Source organism: Nicotiana tabacum, chromosome 3, assembly GCF_000715075.1.
Source record: "Nicotiana tabacum cultivar K326 chromosome 3, ASM71507v2, whole genome shotgun sequence".
NCBI lineage: Eukaryota > Viridiplantae > Streptophyta > Magnoliopsida > Solanales > Solanaceae > Nicotiana > Nicotiana tabacum.
The window spans coordinates 185,768,910-185,796,137 of record NC_134082.1 but is presented as its reverse complement, the minus strand read 5'-3'; the positions used below and the strand labels follow the sequence as shown (position 1 = coordinate 185,796,137).

Below are 27,228 nucleotides of genomic sequence, written 5' to 3'. Positions count from 1 at the left end.
TCACTAGGACATTACGATTATAAAAGAAAATGGTATTTGAATTCAATATTCAAACAAGTAATTAACATAATATAAATGTAAATCAGTAAAATGTAACTTGCCTACTATATTCACGCTCCTTCCTCCGAGGGTGGTACTTCTTTCCGTTGAAGCGTAAAACATAAATTAGCCCCGTCCCCCCTCTCTCTCCTCTCTTACCCACACTCTGTGTGTTTTTTGAAACGAGAAAGATAAAACGTATTATCGCACTCGATTTCAACCCATTTTTCCCAAAAACTCGCCGGCACTCGGCTGAGACCTAAAGGACAAATAAAGAAGCAAAAACTAAAGCACACTACAACCGCTTCCTCTTCCTCCGGGCGCTTTTCCGATCAATCTAAACATCGAGAAGTTCATATACATTTTTCGAAAACCTTCTGTATATATACATAGATATATAGGTTACAATGTCGGAAGATGAGAAGTTGTTGAAAGAGGCAAAGAAATTGCCGTGGGACGAGCGATTTGCGCACAAAAATTGGAAGGTCCGAAATGACGCTAACATTGACCTCGCCGCCGTCTGCGACTCCATTACTGATCCCAAGGACCCTCGCCTACGTGAATTCGGTCAGTGCTTACTTCACTTAGGGTTTCGATTCCGTTAGATCTGGTTTCATTTGCTTTGCTTGCGATTGATTTACGGCGATCTGTATGTTTTGTTTATGTAATGTGATTGCATATTTATTGATAGCTTTTATGTTTTTGAATTTTTGTGTGTGTATATTTATAGGTCCATTATTTAGGAAGACGGTAGCGGATTCCAATGCGCCAGTTCAGGAGAAGGCTCTTGATGCTTTGATTTGTTACTTGAAAGCTGCCGATGCTGATGCTGGGAGGTAAAGCTTTACTTATTATTTAATTATAATTTTATTTAATTTTAGTTGCGTTGGTTAGTTTAATTTGGTGTGCTTTTGGATGATGAGTAGATATGCGAAAGAAGTATGTGACGCAGTAGTAGTTAAATGCTTGACGGGCAGGCCAAAGACAGTGGAGAAGGCACAGATGGTTTTTTTGCTTTGGATAGAGTTGGAGGCTGTCGAGGCATTTTTGGTATGTGCTAAACTCAACAATTTTATGCATTTCTGAATTCCTTATAATGTACTTGATAGTTACTCTTGTTTAAATCGAACAACGTTTAGGCTCTTCTGAGCTTTTGCTAACTGCTCGGTGTAATTGAGTTGAAGTAGTGGAAGTAAAACAGCAAAGAGTGTGGAATTAAAATTTTTGGTCATTAAAAATTCTTTCAGTAGCTGCCTTTTATTTTTCCTCTTGTAAAATTTTTGTTATTGTTTCATTCATGCAACATGAATGAGGCTGTTTTGCTAAAGATTGTTGAATCTTATCATTTTGTGTAAAATTCATTTTTTTTCTTTCTGATATTAAATCCTTTAGAGTTGCATGTAGAGGGTTAAAAGATGATTGACACTTGGAATCCAAGACCAGAACTTTACTAGTACGGGGAGTGTCTGTGCTTCAAATTTACTACATATGATAGTGGCCAAATTTTTTGAATCTATAATTCTGTAGGCAAAAGCAATGATTAAATATTTCTTTTGTAGAAAAGTCATGATAAATAAATAAGAAGACATGTTAATTTTGAAATAAGAAATTTATAATTGCTATAACTCTGTTTTATATGTACTAAGATTACGGTTTCTGTTGTTAGTGATAGGTCATAGGTGTATAATGTACTTTTAGACCTCTTCAGGCCCAAAATGCTAAAAAACATATCCCACAGCTGTGCAGCAACAGGTGATTTGTATCCTCTGCTTGCTCTTGGGCATCTGCTGCAAATTTTCAGACCTCTTTTTTGAAGATTAGACTGTGTTAGACATGCATTTTTAGCCACTAGGCAAGTGAGACTGAACTTTATAAGGGGCAACACTTTGCCAAATTTGTTTCCTAGGTCACTGTGATGTTGTATTTTGTGTGTCAAGTAAGAGTCGTAGCATGATTTAACAGAAATGTGCCGTTCTTCTTGCCCTTCCAGCGTACGTTATCTTTCGGGTCTGAACATGTAGCAAAAATATTATATTTTGCGTTCTTTATCTGCAGTTTTTCATTTTTGTTCCTGGCTTCCTCCAGCTATACGTTTTATTAGTTGCCTTTCTCATTAATATAGTTTATGTTTTAGGATGCTATGGAGAAAGCAATTAAAAATAAAGTTGCCAAAGCTGTGGTTCCTGCGATCGATGTCATGTTTCAGGCTTTGAGGTTTGTGAATATCTGTCTTCTCATGTTAGCTTAGTTTTCTTAGTTCCTGGGAGGATTATGACGCTTCACCAATATGAATAGTGAATTTGGAGCAAAGATTATTCCACCAAAAAGAATCTTGAAGATGCTCCCTGAACTGTTTGACCATCAAGATCAGAATGTTCGTGCTTCATCCAAGGGGCTGACACTGGAACTCTGCCGCTGGATTTCAAAAGAGACAGTGAAATCTATATTGTTTGAGAAAATGCGTGATACAATGGTATACTGCTGTTCTAGAAAACTTCTGGTGTTTTTATGGTGTGTTGGATGAAACTTCTCCTTAAATTTTTCTCTTTCTTTTTTCTTCTTAAGAAAAAAGAATTGGAAGCTGAGCTTGTCAATGTTACGGGGACTGCTAAGCCAACACGTAAAATAAGGTATTTTCTGTAGTTGGACAATTTTTTTAGTTTTTCTTTTTTCTTATTCTGTAGCTGTTTATCCAAATTTTAGCTGGAAAGGTGTGTTAAATGTGCTGATTGTTGTGGTTCTTCTGTTTCATTTCTCTGATTGTGTGGGATGGAGGCTTGGGTTAGTCATCTATTTTTGAGGAATCAAGTCACAGGTCCTTGATAAAGAAGCTCTATTAAGAGCACACAAATAGAACTTTAGATTCACAGTTCTCATTCTACTGATCATCTATTTTTGAAGGCAAAGGTAAATTAATTAGGTGACAGGCATTGATAAAGAGAGATTGCACCTAACCATATGATTTGTTAAAGATTGACCTTGCAGGAGCTACTTGCTCAAGTCTCCTCATGATTTTTACCATGGCAGGTGAATTAGAAGAAGCTTTCTAGTTCCCACCTTGAGTTATCTAAGAATGACCCTCTACTGTAAGGGCTGCGTAATGTAGAAACAAGAAAAAAAGGCATGAAAAATCAATTAAGAGCATGCAAATAGAATTTAAGCTACCAGCTGCCATTTTATTTTCTAAAAAGAATACATGTATGTAAAAATTAGTCACTAACAAATGCTTGAAAATAGATTACCGAATTCCAACAGTCAATAGGTGGATTGATGATCTTTTGTTGACATTTTACTTATTTATAACATTGGTGTGCAAATGACTGTCTATCAGAAACAGCCTCTCTACCTTATATAAGGTAGGGGTAAGGTTTGCGTACACACTACCCTCCCCAGACCCCATTTATGGGACTACATTGTTTTTTTTTTTTTGTTGTTGTTGTTGTTGGTGGTGGTGTACAAATGACTGCATAGCTGATCTGTAGCTGAAATTTGTCAATGATATAATTAAGCTTTTCTTTTGCTGGTTGTTAGCTGACTAGTTGGCGGAAGCTAAGGGTGATACTTGTGAATTATTGTAGTTTGATGGTTGTTTATTGTCTTGTGATATTTCTTGTGTTTGGTGGGAGCTTGATGACTCTGCTGCTCTGGGCTATATTTGTTGTGTGATTGGATGCTGCATTGAGAGTTCAATTAGCATGTAAACACATGTTGCGTGTTTAACAAGTTAAATACAAGGAATAGGAATCCCACTTTGAGTTATCTTGGAATGGCCCCCTATAATAGAGGTTTATTGGAAACAACCTCTCTACAGGGGTAAGACTGCATAATCTCTACCCTCTCCAGACCCCACTTCTGGGTATGTTGTTGTTGACCCCCTTTTGTAGGGCTGCATATCTCAGCAACAAGAAAAGCATAAAAGCTCTACTAAGAGCACACAAATTAAACTTAAGATACATAAGCTCTCGTTCCATTCAATTAGGTGATAGGCACTTGATAAAGAGACAGTTTGCGTTTGACTATATGATTTGTTAAAATAAAGACCTTGAAGGAGCTAAGCTCAAGTCTTCGCACGTAGCAGGTGGTTGGGAAGGAAATGTCTTGGAAACCCACCTTGAATTATTTACTTGTGACCCCCTATAGCAGGGGTGCGTAATGCAGCAACATTAAAAAATCCAGGAAAGCTCTGTTAATAGCAAAGAAGTAGAACATAAGGTACATAAGCTCTCATTTTATTTTTTGAAAAGATGCATGTATGTAAGAATTAGTTAGTGACAGGTGCTTCAAAATAAATTACCTTATTCAAACAGTCTATTGGTGGATATCCATGATGATCTCTATTCGACATTTTATTATTTTATACCATTAGTACAAATACTGAATGCATAGCTGATTAATAGCTAAAATTTGTCAGAGCTATAACTCGTCTTTTTTGGCTGGTTGTTACCCGGCAATTTGGAAGCTGATTGGGGGTGATTCTTTGTGACATATTGTAGTTTGATGGTTGTTTTTTGCCATGTGATGTTTGTTGTGTTTAGTGGGAGCTTGATGTATCTGGTGGATAATCTTGGCTGTATTTGGTGTCTAATTGCAAGTTGCACTGGAAGTTGACTTTGCTGAAGTTGAAAATGCTATATTCTTCTTGTAATGTTTCCCAAATTGTGGCTACTGCATGGTATGGGTTATTTGAGAAAATGCGATAGGTTATGATGCATGGAAGGTTGGGAAGGCATTGCAGATGGAGAGGATAGAAGTAAGATTCTGAGAAATTGAGAAATCCGGTGGAGTTTGATGGAAGGGTTTGTGTAGGTTTAGGTTGAGGTCTGAGGATTATGTGGATAATTGCAGATTCCAAATTACTTGTTAGGGCTCTAAGGAGATATGATAGGTTTTCTTGTTTTCCATGTAAATATTGTGAGTAACCTGCCTTTTGGAATTATATAGACGTGTATATTTTTTTTTTTTGAAGAAGGTAACATATTTTATATAAATTTTCAAAAGAGAAGCCCTTAGCACAAAGACTAAGCTAAGAGAAACAAAATACAACAACAACAAACCCAGTGAAAATCCTACAAGTGTGGTATGGGGAGGGTAGAGTGTACACAGACCTTACCCGGTAGAGAGGCTGTTTCCGATATACCCTCGGCACAAGAAGAGAACAAAATACAGAAGCCCAAAAAGTAAAACCTAGTCCTGTAATAGTTACAATGCTCCAATGATGTCAATTACTGAATCTACATCTTCTACTAGGGCCTCTTTACACCAAAAGTGAAACAGAAATATACAATTCATATAGACGTGTATATCTTGTTCTTTGCTTCACTTTTGCTGTCTGTGTTATGATGTGTTAGTACTAGAAATTGGTGGCACTGTACTAAAGTAACTATCCATTACTGTATCCAACTTGTGGGCTTGCTGGTTGTTTGTCCAGCATATTCTGGAATTCTGTACGTGTATAAACTATGAATACTTTATGTTTATATGTGAAAGAAAACATGCAGTATTGATGAGTGGCCTCTTTACCCCAAAAATGAATAAAAAATATACAGTTCATATAGGCATGTGTATCTTGTTCTTTACTTCACTGTAGCTGTCTGTGTTATGATGTGTTATTTAGTACTAGAAATTGGTGATACTGTTTTAAAAGTAACTACCCATTGCTGTATCCAACTTGTGGGCTTGCTGGTTGTTTGTACAGCATATTCTGGAATTCTGTACTTGTATAGGTTGTGGATACATGTTTATGTGAGAGAGGAGACTTGCAGTATTGATAAGTGTACAATATTTGTTAGTAAGCGGAAGAATGTTAAAATTGTGGTAGCAGGTGGATTAGCCGTGGTGCCCGCAAGTTGGCCACCGTGCAAAAAAAAAAGAAGAAAGAAAGTAAAATTGTGTCAAAATGTGACCAGACTTGACTGTTTCCTGCAAGTATATTTAATCAACATTCTGTTGAAACATACTGGTTTTACTGTTTCGATTTGATGTTAATTGACTATTTTCATTCTAAAAATTGGGGCTGCTGTGTAGGATCACCTTATGATTTGCTTGTCAGGACCATCCTATTCATGCGTATTTGTGTCTGCATGCCTGATTAACATTACATTGATTAGCAACATTCTTTCTAACCATTATTTTTTATTTTATTTTATCAGATCTGAGCAGGACAAGGAGCCAGAGCTGGAAGTGGTTTCTGATGCAGTTGCCGCTGGCCCTTCTGAAGAATCTGCTGCAGATGGTATGTAACTTAACTGAAGAATCCTAGTCTATTTGAGTCATTATTTTCTAGGTAAGTCAAAAGTTATAATGAGCACAACAAGAGTAGTGTCAGAAGTATGTAGAATTGTGTATGTGGCTCAATCACAAAAATATATCTCGTCAAACACAGTTGTCTACACAAAATGAATTCTCTATTTACACTTGAAAAGAAAATTCACTCTCAGTATTCTGGAACATTATCATATTCCTTTATGCCAAAACAAGACAAATATATTGGTGTTCTTCTCCAAGATGCCTTACTTTTGCTGCCAATCTTCCACTAAGTTGCTCGAACTTGGGTGCGGGTGTCCGATACGGGTGCGGAATTAGAGGTCGGATCCTTCATGATCTAAATTTTAAGATTCGGGGGTACGGATCCAGGCATGGATACGAGTGCGGAGATTCGGCTAAAACTAATTCAAATATCTAAAAATAGAGCTTTTTTTTAAATGACCGTGCGTGCACCTCGACTAATTCCACGTGATGCCTGTCACCTTCCACAAGCAATAGGTACCAGGTAACTCTATCCACCCAAGCTTGGATAGATGGAAAAAATCACCTAGTGTTTTTGCCTCCGCTGGGATTTGAACCCGAGACCTCATGGTTTTCACCCACTTCATTGACCATTAGGCCACACCCTTGGGTGCTAAATAGAGTTATAAAGATATATCTAAATTATGAGATATTGTGTGAAAAACTTTAAAGGTATTTTAAGAAGGAAAAAATATTGATCAAGAGGAGAATCCGAGTAGGAGATAAAAGGAAAAAGGACTGACATAAAAATTTCTATTTACAAGTTATTTCATTTTCTTTAATTTCACCCTAACTTTTGTTTTGATTTTAAAAATTCATTGTATATGTCCCGAATTTCTCCATCGATTTTGGTCAAAGTACCCAAAATCGGTTAACCAGATCCGGTACGGATCCCACACCCATGCCGTGTCGACATGGGTGTGGCATCGTAAGTGAAGAGTCCGAGCAACTTAGATCTTCCATAACCGCCTGTTCGACTTTGCTTCACCTACTACTATTAGTAACTCCCATGAATTTAAAACATTGAGAATGAAAGGTCATATCTGTGACATGAAACTAGTTGCGTGGTTAGTTATGGATGCCAATCTTTTGTGTTATTTTGGATTTTATGGAGGGAAAGACATAATAGATCTTTCAATATATAAAAGAAAAACGTTTATCTTAATGCAACAGTTGATGATTTGTCTCCTCCCAATTTATCTGCCTCCTCTTCCTTGAAGTAATCCGTATCACCATTTTGTTTGGCTTAGTTGCTGTTTTACTCCTTGTTTATGCACTGGAAATTGTACTGTTGTCACTTGAAAACTAAGTGTATATATTAATTAAAACCAAGGATTTTAAACTAATTGGCACTAATTCAATGTTTGAATTATTTTTCTCAATGTAAAAATTTTCTTTGTAGTTTGAGTTATCCCACCTGACACACCTTCTTTCAGTTCCGCAGGAGATAGATGAGTATGACCTTGTGGATCCTGTTGACATTTTGATCCCTCTGGAGAAGACAGGATTTTGGGAAGGCGTGGTTAGTTATTCCTTTTATTCTTTTAGGCTTCATGTACATTTTATTGCATTCAACTGTTAGATATTTTGGGCTAAAATTCTGTTGCATCCTATTTCTGGTGTGACGGATTTCTTTATGAGTGTGATGCACTTAGTCATTCATTGATTTGTTTTTCAACTGATTTTGTGTAGAAAGCAGCCAAGTGGTCAGAGCGTAAAGAGGCTGTTGCAGAGCTGACTAAGCTTGCATCTACCAAGAAAATTGCACCTGGTGATTTCGCAGAAATTTGCAGGACACTTAAGAAGGTATGTAATTTCATTCTCCTTGATTGAAGAAGTTGATATTTCAGCCGATGCAGAGTCTAATCAGTAGTATTTTTGTTGATTGGAAAGTATAGAATGATAAGAATGATGCTTATACTTATGTGGCTCTTGGATCATACGGCATCATCATAGTCTCAAGAAAAATTCAATTCAAAGAGGATAAAAGTTAACAATAATTGGAGGCCAAATCAACCAGTGGTGCTAACCATGAGATGGATCTACTGGGTCTTGGTCTGCCAGCTTAGGAGGAGTACCTTTACTTTATTTCTGATGTTCATCTCTCATCCCTTCAAGGATTAAATGGTTTTAGCTGTGTACATATGAGCATGGGCTCTGTAGATTTTGCTTTATATGTTCATGAATGCCTGTTTTTTTTATCAAGAAGCTGAATTGAAACTTATGCAGGAGCATAGTGAACAGTGTTTTATTTGCTAGTGTCAGTTCACCTACAGTCTGTCATATTGCTGTTCATTGCGGTGCTACCAACTGTTCAATGGGTGTTTTGAACCATGAGGAGTTCTCTTTCTCTTCTAATTTATATTCTTACTTTTTAGCTCCTGGGCTGATTACTCTCTTTTTTTGGGTTTGGTTGTGTATTTCTGTGTATGCTTGTGGCATTATATTGGCGGCTAATTAGCTCTTGTTTATCTTTTTTACAGTGCACATTCGGTAATGCACCGTCTATCCCTAGAAATTGACTGTTGTCTTGTGACTTTGCAGCTCATCACAGATGTAAATATTGCCGTTGCAGTTGAAGCCATCCAGGCAATTGGAAATCTTGCAAGGGGACTGAGAACACATTTTTCCGGAAGCTCTCGCTTCTTGTTGCCTGTATTACTGGTAAGAATGTGGCTTTAAGACGAATATCTTTCTTTGTTATATATTTGGCGCATATGTATCTCTCTTTTTGTCAGAACTAGGTTCTCTTATTTGACTGTATGAACTTGCTATTTCGTGGACCTTAAGTTAGTTCTCTTGTTTGGAAATTGAGGTCCCAATCCTGTCCCTTGCGGGGTGTGCAATTGAAAGACAGGTATACGAAGACGGGCATTCACCTTTCATTCACTTCTTTCATGCCCTATGAAAGCTCATGGCTCTCATTGTGATTATTGAGCACTGAGGATAGCAAAACATGAATAAAGTGAGGAATATATAAATCATCTGATCAATGAGCAGTTGAGCATTGAGGGGTAGCCATGTCGTGCCTTGCAACTTCTTTGGTGTAGCTTGGAAAATTTTCCCCCCTGTTAACAGACATATAAATTATCAGAACAGGAGCCCTTAAAGCAGTAGTTTAAGGATGGAAATGCTCATGGTAAGTTGATGTTGAAATGGGCATGAATTAAGACCTTCCCTTGAATGCCGTTTTCTCCCTTCTTTTCTTTTGAATAATTGACAATATCAATGTGATTAATGAGTACTAAGGGGTAGCAAAACCTGTATAATTGAGGATATAAATATCATACTTAAGTATAGCTGCTTTTGTTTCCGTTGATTGCTGACTTTTATTAGCAAGGCATGCTATTTTCCTCATTAGCTGACTCGAGGGAGGAGAGAATTTTAGAGAACAAAACAATAGAAATGCTAATGATGAAGGAGATGGTCAAATTTTGAGGGCTATTTACGGATGATAAGAATGCCTAATTTCTAGGGTTGTTTCCAAGAGCATTATTAAACAGTCCGGAAATAGAGTTTGCTGTAGTCTGCAACATTAGGAACATCAGCGTGATGCAGTTGCCTTTTTTTTTATTATTTGATCTAGAGACTGAAATCTTCAGCTGTACTAATTTTCATGACGAAGGAAATTTGGGGCTTTTTTTTTTTTTTTTTTTTTTTTTTGTATACGGGAGTTTCTCTCCCTTTTGATTAATACAATTTACCTTATCAAAAAAAGAAAGGGAACTTGGGGCTTTTAGGAGGATGCATTTTCCTATTGTCGATCTGGAGGTGTTTGCAGCATTAACGTACATTACTGCCTCATATTCTGTTTCAACCTCCAATTATTCTTCTCCTTCTTTGGTTTCTTTCTGCTGTAATTGAAATCGGATGCCAAGTGGGGGGAGAGAAAAAATAACAACACTTTTCATGTTCTTATTGGATACGTTGTCACACCCATAGTTATAGCACATTGCATTTATCAGTAAATCATGCATGTAACCAATTTGTGTAGCCTGTTCTTAGATATTTGTTTAGTGTCTTTTAACTGAAATATTCTTCCTTTAGCTGATCATCCAATAAGGAAAGCTGTTATATTTCCCTGTTCCTTATTCTATTCTTATAGGAAAAACTGAAAGAGAAAAAACCAACTTTGACGGATGCACTTACTCAAACACTCCAGGCGATGCACAAATCAGGGTGCTTAATTCTCACTGATATTGTTGAAGGCAGGTTCCATTTTCAAACCTAAGAAGCCTTCTTCAGATGCTGCAAATATTCTTTAAGATGCCGCAACTGATTTTATATATTTAACTTGTGATTTTTTTTTGGTAGTACCGTATTGCTTCTCAGTGTCCATTGTGATGACATACTCACTCTCACTATCTATTTCCTAGACATCTTTATGTAAAATAAGTAAAGAACTATATTAAATTTGTACTAGAAGACTTTCATGTCTTACATTGTGAAGATGACAAACATCCAATCATGCATCTGTTCTATCGTACTGACTTTGTTCAATATTTTCTGTAATAGTACTTCTAACAATTGTCATTAGCTACAACTTAGTCCCCAATTTGAATGAACAATGTTCAATTCTGTCAAAGTTTGAATAAGATTTTGGCGGTGATTGTCACGAATCCAAGAAACAACATCTATAACAATATGGGTGCATTTACTGTCTAACACTCCCCAGATGCTACATTGAGGAAGCGCTTTGGTTATTGGTCATCTACTGCCTGGGGATTTTCCAGAAGGGCTTGTAGTAGTGTGGAGTTATTTCTTGCTTTTTCATGTTTCTTTTGCTCTTTCCATCCCAAAACTCTTGACCATTTTGTTTAAGCGGAGACTTTTCTGTCTACATCAATTCAACCAGTGAACTAATATTATATATCATCAAAAGTTGATGGGGCTTCTTATGCTATATTTGAAAGGTGTCCTTCCAAACGTTTTACTTTTCTCTCACTGCATTGGTCGAAATACTTCATGTTTTTGTGATGGAGAGGTTGAATATGTTGTCCTTTGCCTTGTAAATTGATTTCACTAAAGTGAAATATTGGATTGGAAAAAATACGTGATTGATTTACGTACTTTTGCAGATGTCAAGACTGCCACGAAAAATAAAGTTCCTCTAGTGCGATCACTGACTTTAAATTGGGTGACATTTTGCATTGAAACAAGCAACAAGGCTGTTATTCTAAAAGCACATAAGGAATATGTTCCCATTTGTATGGAGGTTAGTTCAATGGGTTACTATGTACTTTTGTTTCTAATAGTGCCTAGTCTTTCTTTTGATAAATTGTTTTTAATTGTGATATCTACTCTCAAGTATTACCTTTTTCCTTTCTTTACAACTCTAGTATGATTGGTGGTTTAACTTCTGCATCGTGCATACACAAAATCCTTGAGTCGAGGGTCTATCAGAAACAACCTCTCTACCTTCCGGGGGGAGGTAGGGGTAAGGTCTCGATACACACTACCCTCCCCAGACCCCTGGGTTTGTTGTTGTTGTATTGTGCATACACAAAATCAACTATTGGACTTTGTTTTGGGAGTACAATTGTATTTTCTGGTAATCCTTTGTTGTTCTGCAGATTGCTTTATTCTCTTTGCTGACATCACATTATTGAAACATGATTGTTGAACTTCTAAATCATGGTAGAAAAGATTGTTGTTTGTTACTTTGATGACATTCAGCTATGTATTGTTTTCCTTGGGATGAAATTCTCTGATTGTCATCTTTTTGTATATAGTAGAATGTCCTAGGATGTTTCAGTATACAATTAATATTTGAATGCTTCTTTAGCTTGGTACAACAGACCAACGTGGTCCAGCCCTTCCCATAGGGGATATTTTGTGTACCTCGCTGCCCTTATTAGCCTGGTGAAGTTTAAATTGCATTTAATATGTATGAAAATGAAGTTTAATGTGTATAAAAGAGCATCTTCGATGCCCAAATAACATGTATTCAATTGCAGTATATCTTTCCTCCTTTTTAAGAAAAAGATGCTGTTTTATTTTCAATTGCAGTATATCATGTGGCTTCATTGAATTCTATGATTGGATATTTACCGTTGCAAGGACATTTATCCTTTCCATCATCTGGTAGCATGTGTCTTAGATGGTTTCGTCAAGTCTTCCCTATCTCTTCTTCCTTTGATTGGAAGTTCTATTCACTTGCTACCTTTTCTCGTTGCTTATTTGAATGTTGAGGTGGACCTACATGGGTTGCAGTGACGTTGCTACTTTTCATCTCCTGATACACTCTCTTAGATTATTTTGTCTTGCCTGTATTTTCTCTTTTGAATGGATGCCAAGTTGATGATACTGGTATATTATGTCGCACAGAGCCTGAATGATGGAACACCAGAAGTTAGAGATGCTGCTTTTTCAGCCTTGGCAGCTGTGGCCAAGGTACTTATTTCTGGGAGTTTTCTCTCTATTTGTAGAGATTCTCCCTCAACTATCCCATTGACCCCTCTTGCTGTGTTTTTCCTTCTTTATCAAGTCGGTTGGCATGAGACCTCTGGAAAAGTCGTTGGAGAAACTAGATGATGTTAGAAAGAAGAAGTTATCCGAAATGATTGGGGGCTCTGGTGGTGATCCAGTTTCCACATCCAGCTCTGGTTTGAAATTCTTTTTTTTACTTCTAAAAGTTTTCCATTCTATATGTTGTACTATTATCTGTTTATTGCTTTCATGACTGTCTTAACTTGCTCAATTGTAAATAACTCTCAGGTGCAGTCCCATCATCCGGAGGAATTATGTCTTCCACCCAGGTGACTATCTTATCATATAGTAATCAATACTATTTGAGTTATTTTGGGAGATTGTAGGCATCTTTTCAGCTTTACTTTACCACACTCGTAAATATAAGTTCGCAAGTTAATTTGACTTATTGGTTCTAACTCCAGTTGATGTATTTGTATTTGGAGCATTCGTTGGTACACTGACATTTGGTTCTAGCTAGTTGGGGCTGTTTAAAAAGTTTTTTTCTTGTCTTTTGAGTTTTATTCAAGTAGATCCCACTCTCTATGTCATACGATGGCAAACATCATTTTTTTTGCTTTCTTTTGCTTTTCTTTTAAATATTTTAGGGTATTCAATATTTTGAAATCATCTGTCCTTATTAGTCTTAGATGGATTTTGTTTGTCGATATCTTTTTCCCTATTTTATTCTTAGATCATTTCTAGTCTGTGTTCTTTCAGTTTTAAGCATATTAAACTTACTCATCTTGTAGGCTTCAACTGGATCACTTGTTAAGAGGTCTGCAGCGAGCATGCTTAGTGGAAAGAAACCTGTCCAGGCCGCTGTAAGTTTTGCATTCTATTCCCTGCCATAAGTTTTCCTTACCCAGAGCGTCCTAATTATCTTTCTTTTGCTCTTCTTCTTTTTGTTCTTCCTCATTTTTTCTCCTTATGATTCTAAGCCTCCTAGTAAGAAAGGGGCATCTGCAAAATCTGGTACAAATAAGAGGGGTGATGGAGCTACTCAGTTAAAGGCATCTAAGCCTGTTGAAGTTGAAGATGTTGAGGTGATTTCTAATCCAAATTTAGCTTTTAGCTTAGCATCCTTTTATCATTCTTAATACTGTAGAAATCACACGTGATTAATAATTCAATTTTGATATATGAACAGCCTGCAGAGATGAGTCTCGAAGAGATTGAAAGTAAATTAGGCTCCCTTATACAGCCGGAGACGATTACTCAGTTGAAGAGTGCAGTGTGGAAAGAGAGGCTTGAAGGTTTTTTCTGTCTTTCTGTCGAATCATTTTGTGCGTATCTAGGATGTAAAAAATGGATGGACCCCTCCCCCCCTTTCCCCACACCCCACACAAAAAGAAGAGGAAGAAGATGGAACCCTGGATATACATATGGCCTAAGTCCTACTTTCTCCTTAATATGGAATAATGAATGAGGACTTGAAGCATACAACTACCAGAGTTCCAGCTGAGAGTATCTACTTTATTTTGTGATTTTGTTTGTCTTAGTTTCACTATCTGTTGTTGCACTAGGAACATTGATAGTGTTGTGTTTTCACTGCTTGATTCTGTGTTCTGTTGCTGTGGCAATTCTTTGAAAGTAGGTGAATGCTGTGCCACCTTTCTTTTAACCCATACAAACTGTATTGGCATTTGATCCCCTTATTATAGTTCCATCTACCAGAAATTTTAAGTAAATGTCAATTAGTGGATCCTGTAGGTTAGTAAAATATGTATGTACCCCTATAGCAGTTAGCATGCGTCCATGTAAGATGTGGATCCGCTTCAGTGAACTTTCAATTATTCGAATGTTGCCAAGTTTTGTGGTAGTTATTTTAAAAAGCATTTCTTTTCGTTTGTTTAACTTGCTAGTTTTCTTTATTACTCCCTGCAGTTACTTGCATTTGGACCTGTATGTGAAAACATCTTAAGAGTGCAATATGCTTTTTGATGTATTCCTTACACCTATGTTTGTTTCTTTTTAGCTTAACAGTTGATAATATTTCTCTACTATCTTATGCAGCTATTAGTTCATTCAAAGAACAGGTTGAAGCACTAAAAGAGCTTGACCCTTCAGTTGAGATTTTGGTCCGCCTGCTCTGTGCTGTTCCTGGTTGGAGTGAAAAGAATGTCCAGGTTTTTCTCTTTTACCTGAATTGACCTGAGCGGAAATGATTGACCTGGAAAAGTCACACGTTTTTGTCAATATATATCAAAGTGCAGGTTCAGCAGCTGGTTATTGATATAATTAACCACATTGCTTCAACTGCATCAAAATATCCAAAGAAATGTGTTGTCCTTTGCCTTCAAGGTCACTCTCCCTTATTTCTTTTTCACCTACCTAGTTTCATCAGTGTACCATGCTATTTGTTTTTTGGCTGATTGTCCTTTTCCTTCAAGGTCACTCTTCTTTTTTTCTTTTTTCTCCTACCCAGTTATGCAACTGTACCATGCAATTTATCCTACCTAGTTGCATCACTGTACCACACAATTATTTTTTTGGGGCTGATTTTAAGTTGTAATTCATTTCTTTCAGGAGTAAGTGAAAGAGTAGCTGACATTAAGACTCGTGCTCAAGCCATGAAATGTCTCACTACATTTTGTGAAGCTGTTGGTCCAGGTTTTGTTTTTGAGAGAGTAAGTAAAGTATTGTACATGCAGTGCTTTTTGGTTTTACTTCATGTTAGGAAATACTGATGTCTGGATTAAGCTTTTGAAATACGATTTTTCTATATTTGCATGTTACCCAACTAATACCTTTTTGATCTGCTTTATTTTAGCTTTATAAAATTATGAAAGAGCACAAGAACCCTAAGGTTCTTAGTGAGGGCATATTGTGGATGGTTACCGCAGTCGATGACTTTGGTGTTTCACATCTTAAACTAAAGGTATTCTGAGCTTGTAAACTTCTGATTCCACTCATGATTGATTCACAATCTAGGGTGGCTTAATCTAATAAAACGGATATCTTTCCTACAGGATTTAATTGATTTCTGCAAAGATACTGGCTTACAATCCAGCGCCGCTGCCACAAGAAACGCAACCATTAAACTTATTGGTGCTTTACACAAGTTTGTTGGTCCAGGTGAGCTGCCTTCTTGGATAATTCTTACGTGCCTTTTAGATTATGGCTAAAGCTGAAATGTACTTATTGTAATTACAGATATCAAAGGGTTCTTGTCTGATGTAAAACCTGCTCTTATTAGTGCACTTGATGCAGAATATGACAAAAATCCATTTGAGGTATGATTGATTGCCTTCGACATTTCTAGTCCTTGTTAGTTGTGGCTTTAACTTTTTCTCCATATGTAGGGTGCATCTGTAGCCCCAAAGAAGACTGTGAAGACATCAGATGCCCCCTCCTTGTCTAGCGGTGGCCTAGATAGTCTTCCTCGTGAAGACATTAGTGGAAAGATAACTCCTGCTTTGCTCAAGGGACTGGAAAGTTCTGACTGGAAGGTACGCCCTATGTTATTGATGTTATCAGCAATTTGTGTCTTAGTAGTTCTGCTGTAATTCTTGTTTCCCGTTTCAGGCCCGCTTAGAATCTATTGAAACTGTAAATAAGATATTGGAAGAGGCCAATAAGCGCATTCAACCTACTGGAACTGGTATGGTGTTCTTATTGTGTTGTGAGTGGTATCTTGCAATTGTACTTGTGTGCGTTCGACACTTCATATTTTCTTCCCTTAACTGTGCAGGAGAGTTATTTGGTGCTCTTAGAGGCCGTCTATGTGACAGCAACAAGAATTTAGTCATAGCAACTTTGTCAACTGTTGGTGGTGTTGCTTCAGCTATGGGACCAGCAGTTGAGAAGTCGAGCAAGGTTCAATTTGATCAGAACCTCAATTTTGTTGTGTCAGTCTTTTTTCTTGTTATTGATTATTCAATTATGTTCTTCATTGCAGGGGATTCTGTCGGACATATTGAAATGTCTTGGTGACAATAAAAAGCACATGAGAGAGTGCACTTTGAATACACTAGATTCTTGGCTTGCTGCTGTTCATCTTGATAAAATGGTCTCCATCTCTCAAGTTCTGTAGTATATTCTGGTTTTGGCTTGCATTGTTCAACTCATTGACAATCATGTTGTTGTAGGTGCCTTACATTACTGGTGCACTAACTGATGCCAAACTTGGTGCGGAGGGCCGCAAAGATCTCTTTGATTGGTTGTCCAAACAACTAACTGGAATGAAAGAATTTCCTGATGCTGTACACCTTCTAAAGCCTGTTGCATCTGCTATGACGGTAAATTGATGGCTCTTGCCCTAATCGTTCAGTTTCTGGCGTATATTCTCTGCCTCCTTTTACTGGACCTTATTGTCTATATCTTGCACTAAAGCGATTGCATTTTATATATTAGGACAAATCTGCTGATGTTCGGAAAGCAGCAGAAGCATGCTTTGGAGAACTTCTTAGAGTGTGCGGGCAGGAGATGGTATATGAGCTTTAAATAGTTTTAAGCTCTTTCTGCTTGTTTACACCAATTAGTTGCTTGATATGTCTTTCTTTTTTATTGCGTTACTCTCTAACGTAGGTGAGCAAGAACCTGAAAGATATTCAAGGACCTGCTTTAGCTATCGTTGTTGAGCGATTGAGACCATATGGGGTACTTCAAGGTACACTATATGCTATGTTCTAACTTTATGTTTTCTTTTTAGTCCATTAGTAGTGGTAGCTCTTTACAAATCTATCATTTTATCTTGGTTTACGTGATTGCAATAAATTGTTATTCCTTATCAGAAACTTTCGATCTTGGAAGAACATCTTCCACTGGGACAACATCAAAGGTGGGATCAAAGATTGGAAAATCCACTGGTCCTGCTGAACGTGCTTCTAGGCATGGAAACAGAGCTGGAGCTTCGGTATGTTTTTATATGCTTGAACGGCTCAAGGCAGGGAGAAACTGGAGTACTGATTTTCTTCCTTTTATTTATTTCTCCAGAGAGCTATTCCTACAAGGAACTCAAGGCAAGAGACCTTAATGTCTGTTCAGGACATTAGTGTCCAGTCACAAGCTTTGATAAATGTTAAGGACTCGCACAAGGTATATCTAATTTCAGGAAATATTGTATTTGTGTTATCTATTCCTTTTTGTTCAGTAATGCTATGACCGAATACATTTACAGGGTGAAAGAGAGAGAATAGTTGTTCGCAGATTTAAGTTTGAAGAGCCACGATTGGAACAAATACAAGATCTTGAGGTTTCAAGAAGTTGCATTTTGTAGAATTATAATTCTTGCAGTAGTTTTCATATGATTGGTTAATCTCATTAATGTTTAATGGCACAGAGTGACCTGATGAAGTACTTCAGGGAGGATTTGCACCGGAGGCTTCTAAGTACAGACTTCAAGAAACAAGTTGATGGAATAGAGATGCTGCAAAAGGTGCTTTTATCATTAAATTAACATTCTTTTGTTAATTCGCTATCATCAACCATATTCCTTTTGCACTTTTCAGGCGCTTCCATCAATTGCGAAGGAACTAATTGAAGTTCTTGATATAGTCCTGAGATGGTTTGTCCTGAGGTTCTGTGAATCAAACACTTCCTGTCTGCTCAAGGTTTATTTCTATCCCTATTCTTTTTATTTGTCCTTTTCCCATAATGAGATCTCATTATTTTTTTAGCTTTGTTGCTTTCTCTCCTAAAGTCATTTCTGTACTTTACTGTGATAATGTTTCTCAGGTTCTGGAATTTCTGCCTGAGCTTTTTGAGATGTTAAGGAACGAGGGATACATGATGACTGAAGCTGAAGCTGCCATTTTCCTTCCTTGCTTGGTTGAGAAGGTACTTGTCCAATGAGCTCCTTTACTTAAAATTGTTATGATGTTCTTTATGTGTGTTATTTGTACGTTCATTTGTGTTTTGTTGCAGCATTTCTAATTCAGGTTGTTTCTGTTATGTTTTTTGAAATGGTAATAATTGTGTTAAAAAAGTACAAAAGTAGCGCTGGTGTTACTGTACAAGTGAGCAAAAACCTCTATGAATTATAATAAAATTTCGGCCTCATTCACATATTCCTTTTTACACCAAAAGTGAAATAAAATGGTACAGTCTAACTTAATCCTCGATTTTTGCTTCTCTGCGAAACATCTTGAGTTCCTTGCTCTCTATATCATCAACCAGATACAAGCTGGAATTGTAAATCACACCAGCTATTTCTTGCTTTGTCCAGACCTTGCCTATTCCGACAACAACAAAGATCCCTTGTATTCCCAGGCAAGGACCATTTGATTCAGCAAAGTTGAGAACTAGCTGCCATAGCTTGTCTGTAATAGGACAGTGCAAAAAAAGATCGCTAATGGTTTCTGTTTGGCTGCCACATAAGTAGCATTTGACTTTACATATTTGTTTCCAAGGCCACGGTTGAGGTGCTGCACTTCCTTGGACAAAACTCTTTAACAAGACTTGTCTGAGAATTCTCCTTTGCAGGAGCCTTTCCATTTCAATATATCTAAGCCTTGTGAGCAACCTTGAAACTTTTCCATTTATACTCTGGCATTCCCAATCATTCATATTTCTTCTAAATTAGCTAAGTCCCATTTATTCTGCAGTTATGTAGCATTGTTGGAGACCAGTAACTCGTATAGATCTGGAATTGGTCCTTCATGGTACCATGGTCAATCCACACATCCTGCCAGAACACAGTTTTACTGCCATTTCCAACTCTAATGTTTCTAAGTTACCTGAATTCAGGCCATAGATTCCTTATGCTTCTGCAAACTGACACTCCACATGTTTTTTTGGTTGGTTTGGTGCACGATGGTCAGATATCACCCTACACCATAAAGCTTGCTCCTCTAGGTTGGACCTCCATAGCCACTTCATCAACAAACTTTTATTGTGTATTCAGAGATTCTCAATTCCTAGTCTCCCCAATAATCTTGTGATTGATAAGTGATTTGCAGTTAACAAGGTTGAAAGATTCCTGTCCTTGGTACCATACCGTAAAATATCCCTTTTATCAGTTCTTTGTTCAAACTCTTATCGGTTCTTTGTTTATTCTTTACCGGGAGAGGGAACGAAGACATAAGATAAGTGGTTAATGAGTGTGATGATCATTTGGCAATGGCAACCCCATCCTTTTCTTTAGCAAAATCAACATTTTTCTCTTCCTGCAGAGGCAAAAGAAGAGAGACATGAAAAGCAACCGATTGTAAGACGAGAAATAGTTATTGATAGCTTGGATCCTTAGTATTTTCTTATTTATTACCGGCAATACCCTTTATATTCATCTTTTAGTTGTGTGTATATAGACATACCTGTAAGTCGAGCTAACTGCATTTTCTGGTATGAGTTTGCCTTCGGATAGCAGACTATGTTAGACATTTGGTTTTTATTGTGGTCTGACATTGTTTGATGTTACATTCACACACAAAGGGATATTTTAGGCGTGTTAACTGATGGTTTACACATGTAACATCTCCTCTTATTTATTTCATATTAACACTGACCTGTCTGATATCTTCTTTACATCTTTTCCAGTCTGGCCATAACATTGAAAAAGTGCGTGAAAAAATGCGAGAGCTTACTAAGCAAATCATTCATGCATATTCTGCTGCAAAGACTTTTCCTTATATTTTGGAAGGTTTACGATCAAGGAGCAATCGAACTCGTATAGAATGTGCTGACCTTGTTGGCTACTTACTGGATAATCATGAAGCTGAGGTAAAGATCCGAGTGTATTGATCTTCTCATCTGTAGAAGTTGCTTAATCCTCATATGGTATTTCCTGCTGATAGATTGGTGGACAATTAAAATCGTTGAAAGATGTTGCAAATTTAACAGCAGAACGAGATGGTGAGACTAGGAAGGCTGCGTTGAATACTCTTGCTACTGGCTATAAGATTCTTGGTGAGTGTTTGTGTTCTATGAGGCTCTTTAATTTTGGAAATGGTAACTGTATCTTCATCATCACAAAGATTTTGCTGGCAGCTATATTTGCAACTTACATCCAGACTAGTGGTGGCAAAATGGATTTAAAAAAACAGTTATCCATCCATATTATCCACTAAAAAACGGGTTGGATAATGAACTTTTTAAAAATGGGTCGAATATGGATAAAGATCCATATTACCCACTTAAAATATGGATAACCAATAAGTTTTAACTTTTACATTTGCATAGACTCAAATTGGGGGTTCCTCAAGTTTGGAGACTAGGAATTCTCCCAAAAGTGATTATATTCAAGAAGCCATAGATAATATGGATATCCATATTATTACCCACTTAAAATATGGATAACCAATGAGTTTAACTTTTACATTTGCAAAGACTCAAATTGGGGGTTCCTCAAGTTTGGAGACTAGGAATTCTACCAAAAGTGATCATATTCAAGAAGCCATGGATAATATGGGTATCCATATTGTCCGCTGGTTAACCCATTTTTTATCCGTATTAAATATGAGTCAGGTCGGATATGTTATCCGTTTTCAACCCGCCCTGCTCCGCCCGTTAGCCACCCTTAATCCAGACCTGTAACTTGCGAGGCTTTCAAAACAGTAAAATTTGTGTTCAATGAGGCTCATTAGTTATTAATACTGTTATAAGGTTGAGTTTAGCTGGCTATTGGTTGTAAGATTCCTTGAGCCCCCAGTGTGTGTGTTTTGCCTTCTGATCCTTTTTCATAGAACTGGATGGATGGTAGAATAGGTTGGATGTTGGTTAAGGTTCTAATTAAACTTCTTTCAGGTGATGACATTTGGAAATATCTTGGAAAGCTGACGGAGGCGCAGAGAAGCATGCTAGATGATAGATTCAAGTGGAAGGTAAACTTCTCTGCTCTTCTTTTTGCTTTGTTTTCTTGCATATTTTCTTCTCTTTCCTTTCTCATAGAATTGCTCACTAATCTTTTCCAGGCTAGAGAGATGGACAAAAGAAGAGAGGGCAGACCTGGGGAAGCTAGGGCTGCTTTAAGGCGTTCAGTGAGGGATAACGGGTATCTAATTGCTTAGGATTTTTTTTTCTTGGGACACACACCACGTACTTTTGATGTTTAAAGTTTCAACTAGACAAGAAACTTCTTTTGGAGGAGTGTACTTTCAATGTTTACGTTTCAACTAGACAAGAAACAACTTTTGCGGGTATCAAATTAGCTCTTTCCCTGGACCACAAATCCAATATTTTATTTAACAATCAACTGTCTAGGACCTGGATAATTATAGAACACTTTGACCCTCATTCTCAAAATATTTATTGAACACTTTGACCTTGTAACTTTACCAATTGCTGGTCTTCCTTTAAGTTCTAATTTGTTTTCGGTTTTGTTTCTATGGGAAAAAATAACCACATCTATTTGTGCTTTCGTTCTGCCTTTTGTACCCAGATTGAGCTCGTATTTTACCTTAAGCCAGTAACTTTCTTCTTTGACATTGGAAATGTTGATTTTCTGATCTCTAGGTCCGATATAGCGGAGCCGAGTGGTGAAGTTTCACGGTCGTTAGCTGGCCCAATCTTAAATAGGTGACCAAGAGATCCTTGCATCTTATTTCTCTTACCAATCTGAATCTGGGTAGCTAAGGTTTTTTCTTTGTATGTTTGTTTTATCTCTTCTTTCCAGGGATATTTATAACAATACAGAGTTTCCGATGGAAAGAATTGTGAATCTCCGGCCAGTTTCTGGTACAATGGGTCCCTCTGACTGGAATGAAGCTCTGGATATTATAGCATCTGATTCTCCAGAGCAGGTTGTTTTTCCTTTTGCTTTTTCCTGGATTAGGAGAGGTGGTTTTATCTTAATCACTTGTCATACCCGTGTGAAGTGGAGCCTTGGCGTAACTGGCAAAGTTGCTCCTGTGTGACCAGGAGGTCACGGGTTCGAGACGTGGAAACAGCCTCTTGCAGAAATGCAGGGTAAGGCTGCGTACAATAGATCCTTGTGGTCTGGCCCTTCCCCGGACCCCGCATAGCGGAAGCTTAGTGCACCGGGCTGCCCTTTATACCCCGTGTTTAAAGAAATATAGGGTTTTATATGTCCGCCAGCAGCTGATGTGTTTGTATCCATTCACATTTAGAAATCTGTATTGCATATTCAATTTCTGGAGTTTAATGCCTTCAGTTGCTCGTGTTTGTTTATCCTTTTATTTTTTTGGGCATAAATTCTCATTGATGCACTTGTTGTGTCTATTGCACATTTTTATTACGGCTAGTTATGCGTCTCTATCTGTTTGTTTGTTTGTTTGGTTGGTTGTCTGTGTCCTGATTATTCTGCTTTTGTGGATGATCATTAAAGAGGATGGAGAGTAACTGTCATTTATTCACTGATGCAATCAAGCCTTTCCCTTGTTGCAGTCTGTTGAAGGTATGAAAGTTGTGTGCCATTTGTTGGCCGTAGCAACCAACGATCCTGAAGGCAGTGCCATGGACGACATTGTCAAAGATGCAGACAAGCTTGTTTCCTGCTTGGCAAATAAGGCACAATACTTATCATTCTTTATGTGACTCATTCTTTGTTATCTGTATATGCTTCACACTGCTCATATTCTAGACCTACTACAGGTAGCAAAAACTTTTGACTTCAGTCTGATGGGTGCATCATCAAGATCTTGCAAATATGTTCTTAACACACTCATGCAGGTATGTGGTTTTCCAATTTCTGTTAATTTTTCTCCGATACTGATTATTTCTTGATATGGACCAACACGTATTGGGAATTATCTCAAGCTATGGTTGTTTCTTTGTTTGCAGACATTCCAGAATAAAACTCTTGCTCATGCCGTAAGGGAGAGTACCCTAGATATCCTCATTACTGAGCTTTTGCTTTGGCTTCTTGATGAGAGAGTACCCCGCATGGATGATGGCAGTCAGCTCTTGAAAGCATTGAATGTTCTGATGCTAAAAATCTTGGTATTCTGATTTTGAAATTTCATCAACTAGAATGTAATACTTGTTTACCCTTGTTTTAGCGGACTTGTCCTGATTATTTTCTATCTATTGTTGGTCCCTAATCTAGGACAATGCTGATCGAACATCATCCTTCGTTGTGCTGATTAAATTATTAAGGCCTTTGGACCCATCAAGGTGGCCATCTCCAGCAACAGATGAATCTCTTGTCATACGAAATCAGAAGTTCTCTGATTTGGTTGTGAAATGTCTTATAAAACTTACGAAGGTAATTTTTATTGCTTTTCACTGCAACATTCCTGGGTTTTTGAGGTGAAGGAAATTTCTATCAGCATCTGCGTCTTTATGCAAATATGTTAGTAACAGCTTTCTGGATGCAAAATCTACACAAGCTCTCTCAGGTTGCAGCAGTAATAATAGACATGTTTCTTTCTTGAAGGTTGATATTGTGGCTATTAATCTTTTTTTCCACATTATATAGGTTCTTCAAAGCACCATATATGATGTCGACCTTGATCGGATCCTTCAGAGCATTCACATTTACCTGCAAGAACTAGGAATGGATGAGATCAGGAGGAGGTGTCTTTTAATTACATTTCAGTTTTTTTTTGCTTTTTGGGTATGTGATTCAATATGGATTAACAGCGGCTTTATATCCTAATTCTCATCTTATTAAATATTGACAGAGCGGGAGCCGATGATAAACCTTTACGAATGGTGAAAACTGTGTTGCATGAGCTTGTCAAGCTTCGTGGTACTGCCATTAAAGGTCACCTATCGATGGTGCCGATAGACATGCAACCACCACCCATTATTCTTGCTTACATTGATCTTAACCTTCAGGTCATGCAGTTTTTTTGCATTCATGTGGCTTCTATGCTCTAGTCATTCATGTGGAGTTCCCAACTGATGTTAATAGTCTTTCAGACCTTGGCAGCTGCAAGGATGTTGACCCCGTCTGTACCTGGGCAAACTCACTGGGGTGATTCTGCAGCGAATAATCCAGCACCTGCAACACATAATGCAGATGCACAGCTGAAGGTATAATGTGTTGTTCGCCATCATTTTTTTTAGCTTGTTTTCCTTTCAAAGGTGAATTTCCCTTCGTTCATCAGCTATTCCACGTTACAATCTATTACATTGAAGTAGATCACGTGAAATACAATGCCTTGGAGCAATGGTAATGTTGTCTCTGTGTGACCTATGTCACGGTTTCGTACCATGGAATTAACCACTAATAATTGCATTAAGTTAGGCTATCTATATCACACCCCTTTGAGTGCGGCCTTTCCCCGGACCCTGTGTGAATGTGTGATGCTTCATGCTCCGGGTTGCCCTTTTCTTTTGTACTAGTTAATAAAAAAGTTGTGTTACATTGTGTGTTTTACAGCAAGAACTTGCTGCCATATTTAAGAAGATCGGTGATAAGCAAACATGCACAATTGGTCTTTATGAGTTGTACCGGATCACACAATTGTATCCCAAGGTATAATACTTCATCCTTCTAAGTGTCAACTTATGTTCCTGCCTATAATGCTGATCTTCTTGTAATATCATTTTGTCCAATCTGCTTTAGGTTGATATATTTGCTCAGCTGCAAAATGCTAGTGAGGCATTCCGAACATATATTAGAGATGGTCTTGCCCAGGTGTGAATTTGATCTCTTTGACCTACACATTTATAGACTCAGAGTTGTCAGTCATGAAGCAATTGTTGTGTGTAAATAATATTGCAGATGGAAAAGAATGCTGCGGCTGGAAGGACGCCTTCTAGTGTACCCATGTCAACTCCTCCCCCATCTTCATTAAACCTGTCTTCTCCCAAATTTGGCACGTTATCTCCCGTAAATACAAACCCATTGAATGATGCGAAATCTGTAAACAATAAAGTTGAACCATCACAATTTAGTTTGCCACCGTCATATGGCGAAGATGACAGGGGTGGTAATGCCCTGCTCTCAAGAGGACTCTCATCTGAACATTTGGAGTTACGGCACCAATTGGGGGAACAAAGAAATGATAGATTGCCTTCTGGAGGTATGCATGTGCTAAGCTATTTCTCCTTTAGCCTTTTCCTCCTTTTTTCCTTTTTGATATATTAACTTTTCGCAACAAATGTCAGTTACCAGTTAGCTTTTGTTGCAGTTACTAGTGGAACACTAGAAGCAATCCGCGAAAGAATGAAAAGCATGTCATTAGCAGCAACTGGGGGGAACCCGGACCCAAGTAGTAGAACACTAATGTCCATGAATGGTAATGTCAGCCACATGGTGTCAACTCAAGCTCCTGGTATTGAACATTCTAGCATTGAAAATTCCATTCAGAGTGGGGTTCTTCCTATGGATGAGAAGGCACTTTCAGGTCTCCAGGCGCGAATGGAAAGGCTAAAGAGTGGATCTATGGAATTCTAGATGCAGAGCTTCATTATATAAGTGTGATTCTTCGGGAATTCCCAGTGAACTTGCATCATATGATGCTTTATGTTTGTCGAGAAACACCTTAACAACTATACCACAGTAATCAGCTCATGCCTCATTATAAGTGGGGAAAGCAAGGAAAGCTCAGCTTGCGTTGCTATCTGAATTCTATGGGACAGAGATGTGTTATTGAGATCTTGGAGATTGTGTAATGCTTCAAGGTGTACCATAATGGTTTTATCCGGCAGGGTTAGCTGTATATTTGTAGAGATATCTTACCGATTTGAATATGTCTTTTTGATAATATCTAATTTAATTGAAAGGCTCTCGTGTGTTTCAGAAATGCTGATCTAGTATGTTACGCCTCAATTGATAGCTACGTTCTGCCAAGGTAGTTGAGAGTTGTGTAAGTTGTATGACGGCACTTAACTGTTGTAATCTTCCGATTTTTACGTTTGATTCTGTAGTTGGTAAGAAAAATACTGTGAGTATCTTAGCCTGCGAAGATGAATAATTAAATCATTTTCATAATATTATTTAACTATATTTCTTTTTAACTATATTTCTTTTATATATGAGGTAATAAATATTACTATGTCGTCCGATCACGCCCAAACTTTTTCATAAACAATCTTTTGGTTAGATTACCTTTTCCGTAAAGAATGATGTGCCCATACTTCCGTCTAATTTTTGTGTGATAAATGATTAGTGTCTATTATCATGTTTAGTAGCTTGAAAGTAAGAAAGTAAGCGCAACTCCGAATTAAATTTTGTTCAAAGTATAGAAGGTAAAGGAATATTTTGCACCAGAGGAATTACGTTTTCTTTCATATATTTCTGAATTGTATATAGTACTTTGAATTTTGATTAATTTTTTTTTTTAAAGTTTTTCAATTGAATAAGGTCATGTTTATTTAACAAAAGGGTCAGGATATCTCCTTACTATTCGACTCTTTTCTTATTTTAGCTCTTCCACATTTAAAATCTTTCCATACTTTTAGCTCCATCATATCTTTTCAATATCTTTCCTTATTTAAAACCGTTTCCTTTTTAGTTCTCCCATTGTAAAACTCTTATTACTCTTGTGTTTAGTTTTCCCATATCCTTTATGAAATTTCTCACATCCTAGCCGGAGAAACTTAAAAAATTGTGGTTTCGATGCAATTTAGGTATTTCTTTTATAA

The 27,228-nt window shown here is 37.4% G+C and overlaps 1 protein-coding gene across 1 annotated transcript; it reads left to right on the top strand.

The window, feature by feature from the left end:
• Positions 1-55: 55 nt before the first annotated feature.
• On the top strand, positions 56-26,524 carry LOC107812666 (protein MOR1-like). The gene is made up of 54 exons (XM_075250298.1): positions 56-606; positions 770-875; positions 966-1,089; positions 2,174-2,253; positions 2,335-2,512; positions 2,605-2,669; positions 6,189-6,271; positions 7,761-7,846; positions 8,017-8,130; positions 8,869-8,988; positions 10,430-10,532; positions 11,403-11,539; positions 12,652-12,717; positions 12,812-12,929; positions 13,042-13,082; positions 13,545-13,616; positions 13,734-13,838; positions 13,943-14,048; positions 14,809-14,921; positions 15,009-15,096; positions 15,322-15,422; positions 15,566-15,673; positions 15,765-15,870; positions 15,949-16,028; positions 16,098-16,244; positions 16,321-16,396; positions 16,487-16,611; positions 16,694-16,804; positions 16,884-17,033; positions 17,149-17,223; positions 17,323-17,404; positions 17,529-17,650; positions 17,731-17,832; positions 17,915-17,989; positions 18,077-18,172; positions 18,246-18,347; positions 18,472-18,573; positions 20,272-20,454; positions 20,529-20,640; positions 21,478-21,554; positions 21,645-21,724; positions 22,186-22,248; positions 22,346-22,472; positions 23,077-23,199; positions 23,284-23,361; positions 23,473-23,631; positions 23,738-23,896; positions 24,110-24,207; positions 24,315-24,471; positions 24,556-24,669; positions 25,019-25,114; positions 25,205-25,276; positions 25,364-25,664; positions 25,773-26,524. The coding sequence occupies exons 1-54, from the start codon at positions 447-449 to the stop codon at positions 26,036-26,038; spliced, it is 6,090 nt and encodes a 2,029-aa protein (XP_075106399.1). The 5' UTR covers positions 56-446; the 3' UTR covers positions 26,039-26,524.
• Positions 26,525-27,228: the final 704 nt, after the last annotated feature.

Bases quoted from the DNA above. Each gene is read 5' to 3' on its own strand.
- LOC107812666 (XM_075250298.1), top strand. From the start codon at position 447: ATGTCGGAAGATGAGAAGTTGTTGAAAGAGGCAAAGAAATTGCCGTGG. The intron at 16,397-16,486 runs GTATGGTGTTCT...TTAACTGTGCAG, and splicing joins CATTCAACCTACTGGAACTG to GAGAGTTATTTGGTGCTCTT. The intron at 17,405-17,528 runs GTACACTATATG...ATTCCTTATCAG, and splicing joins ACCATATGGGGTACTTCAAG to AAACTTTCGATCTTGGAAGA.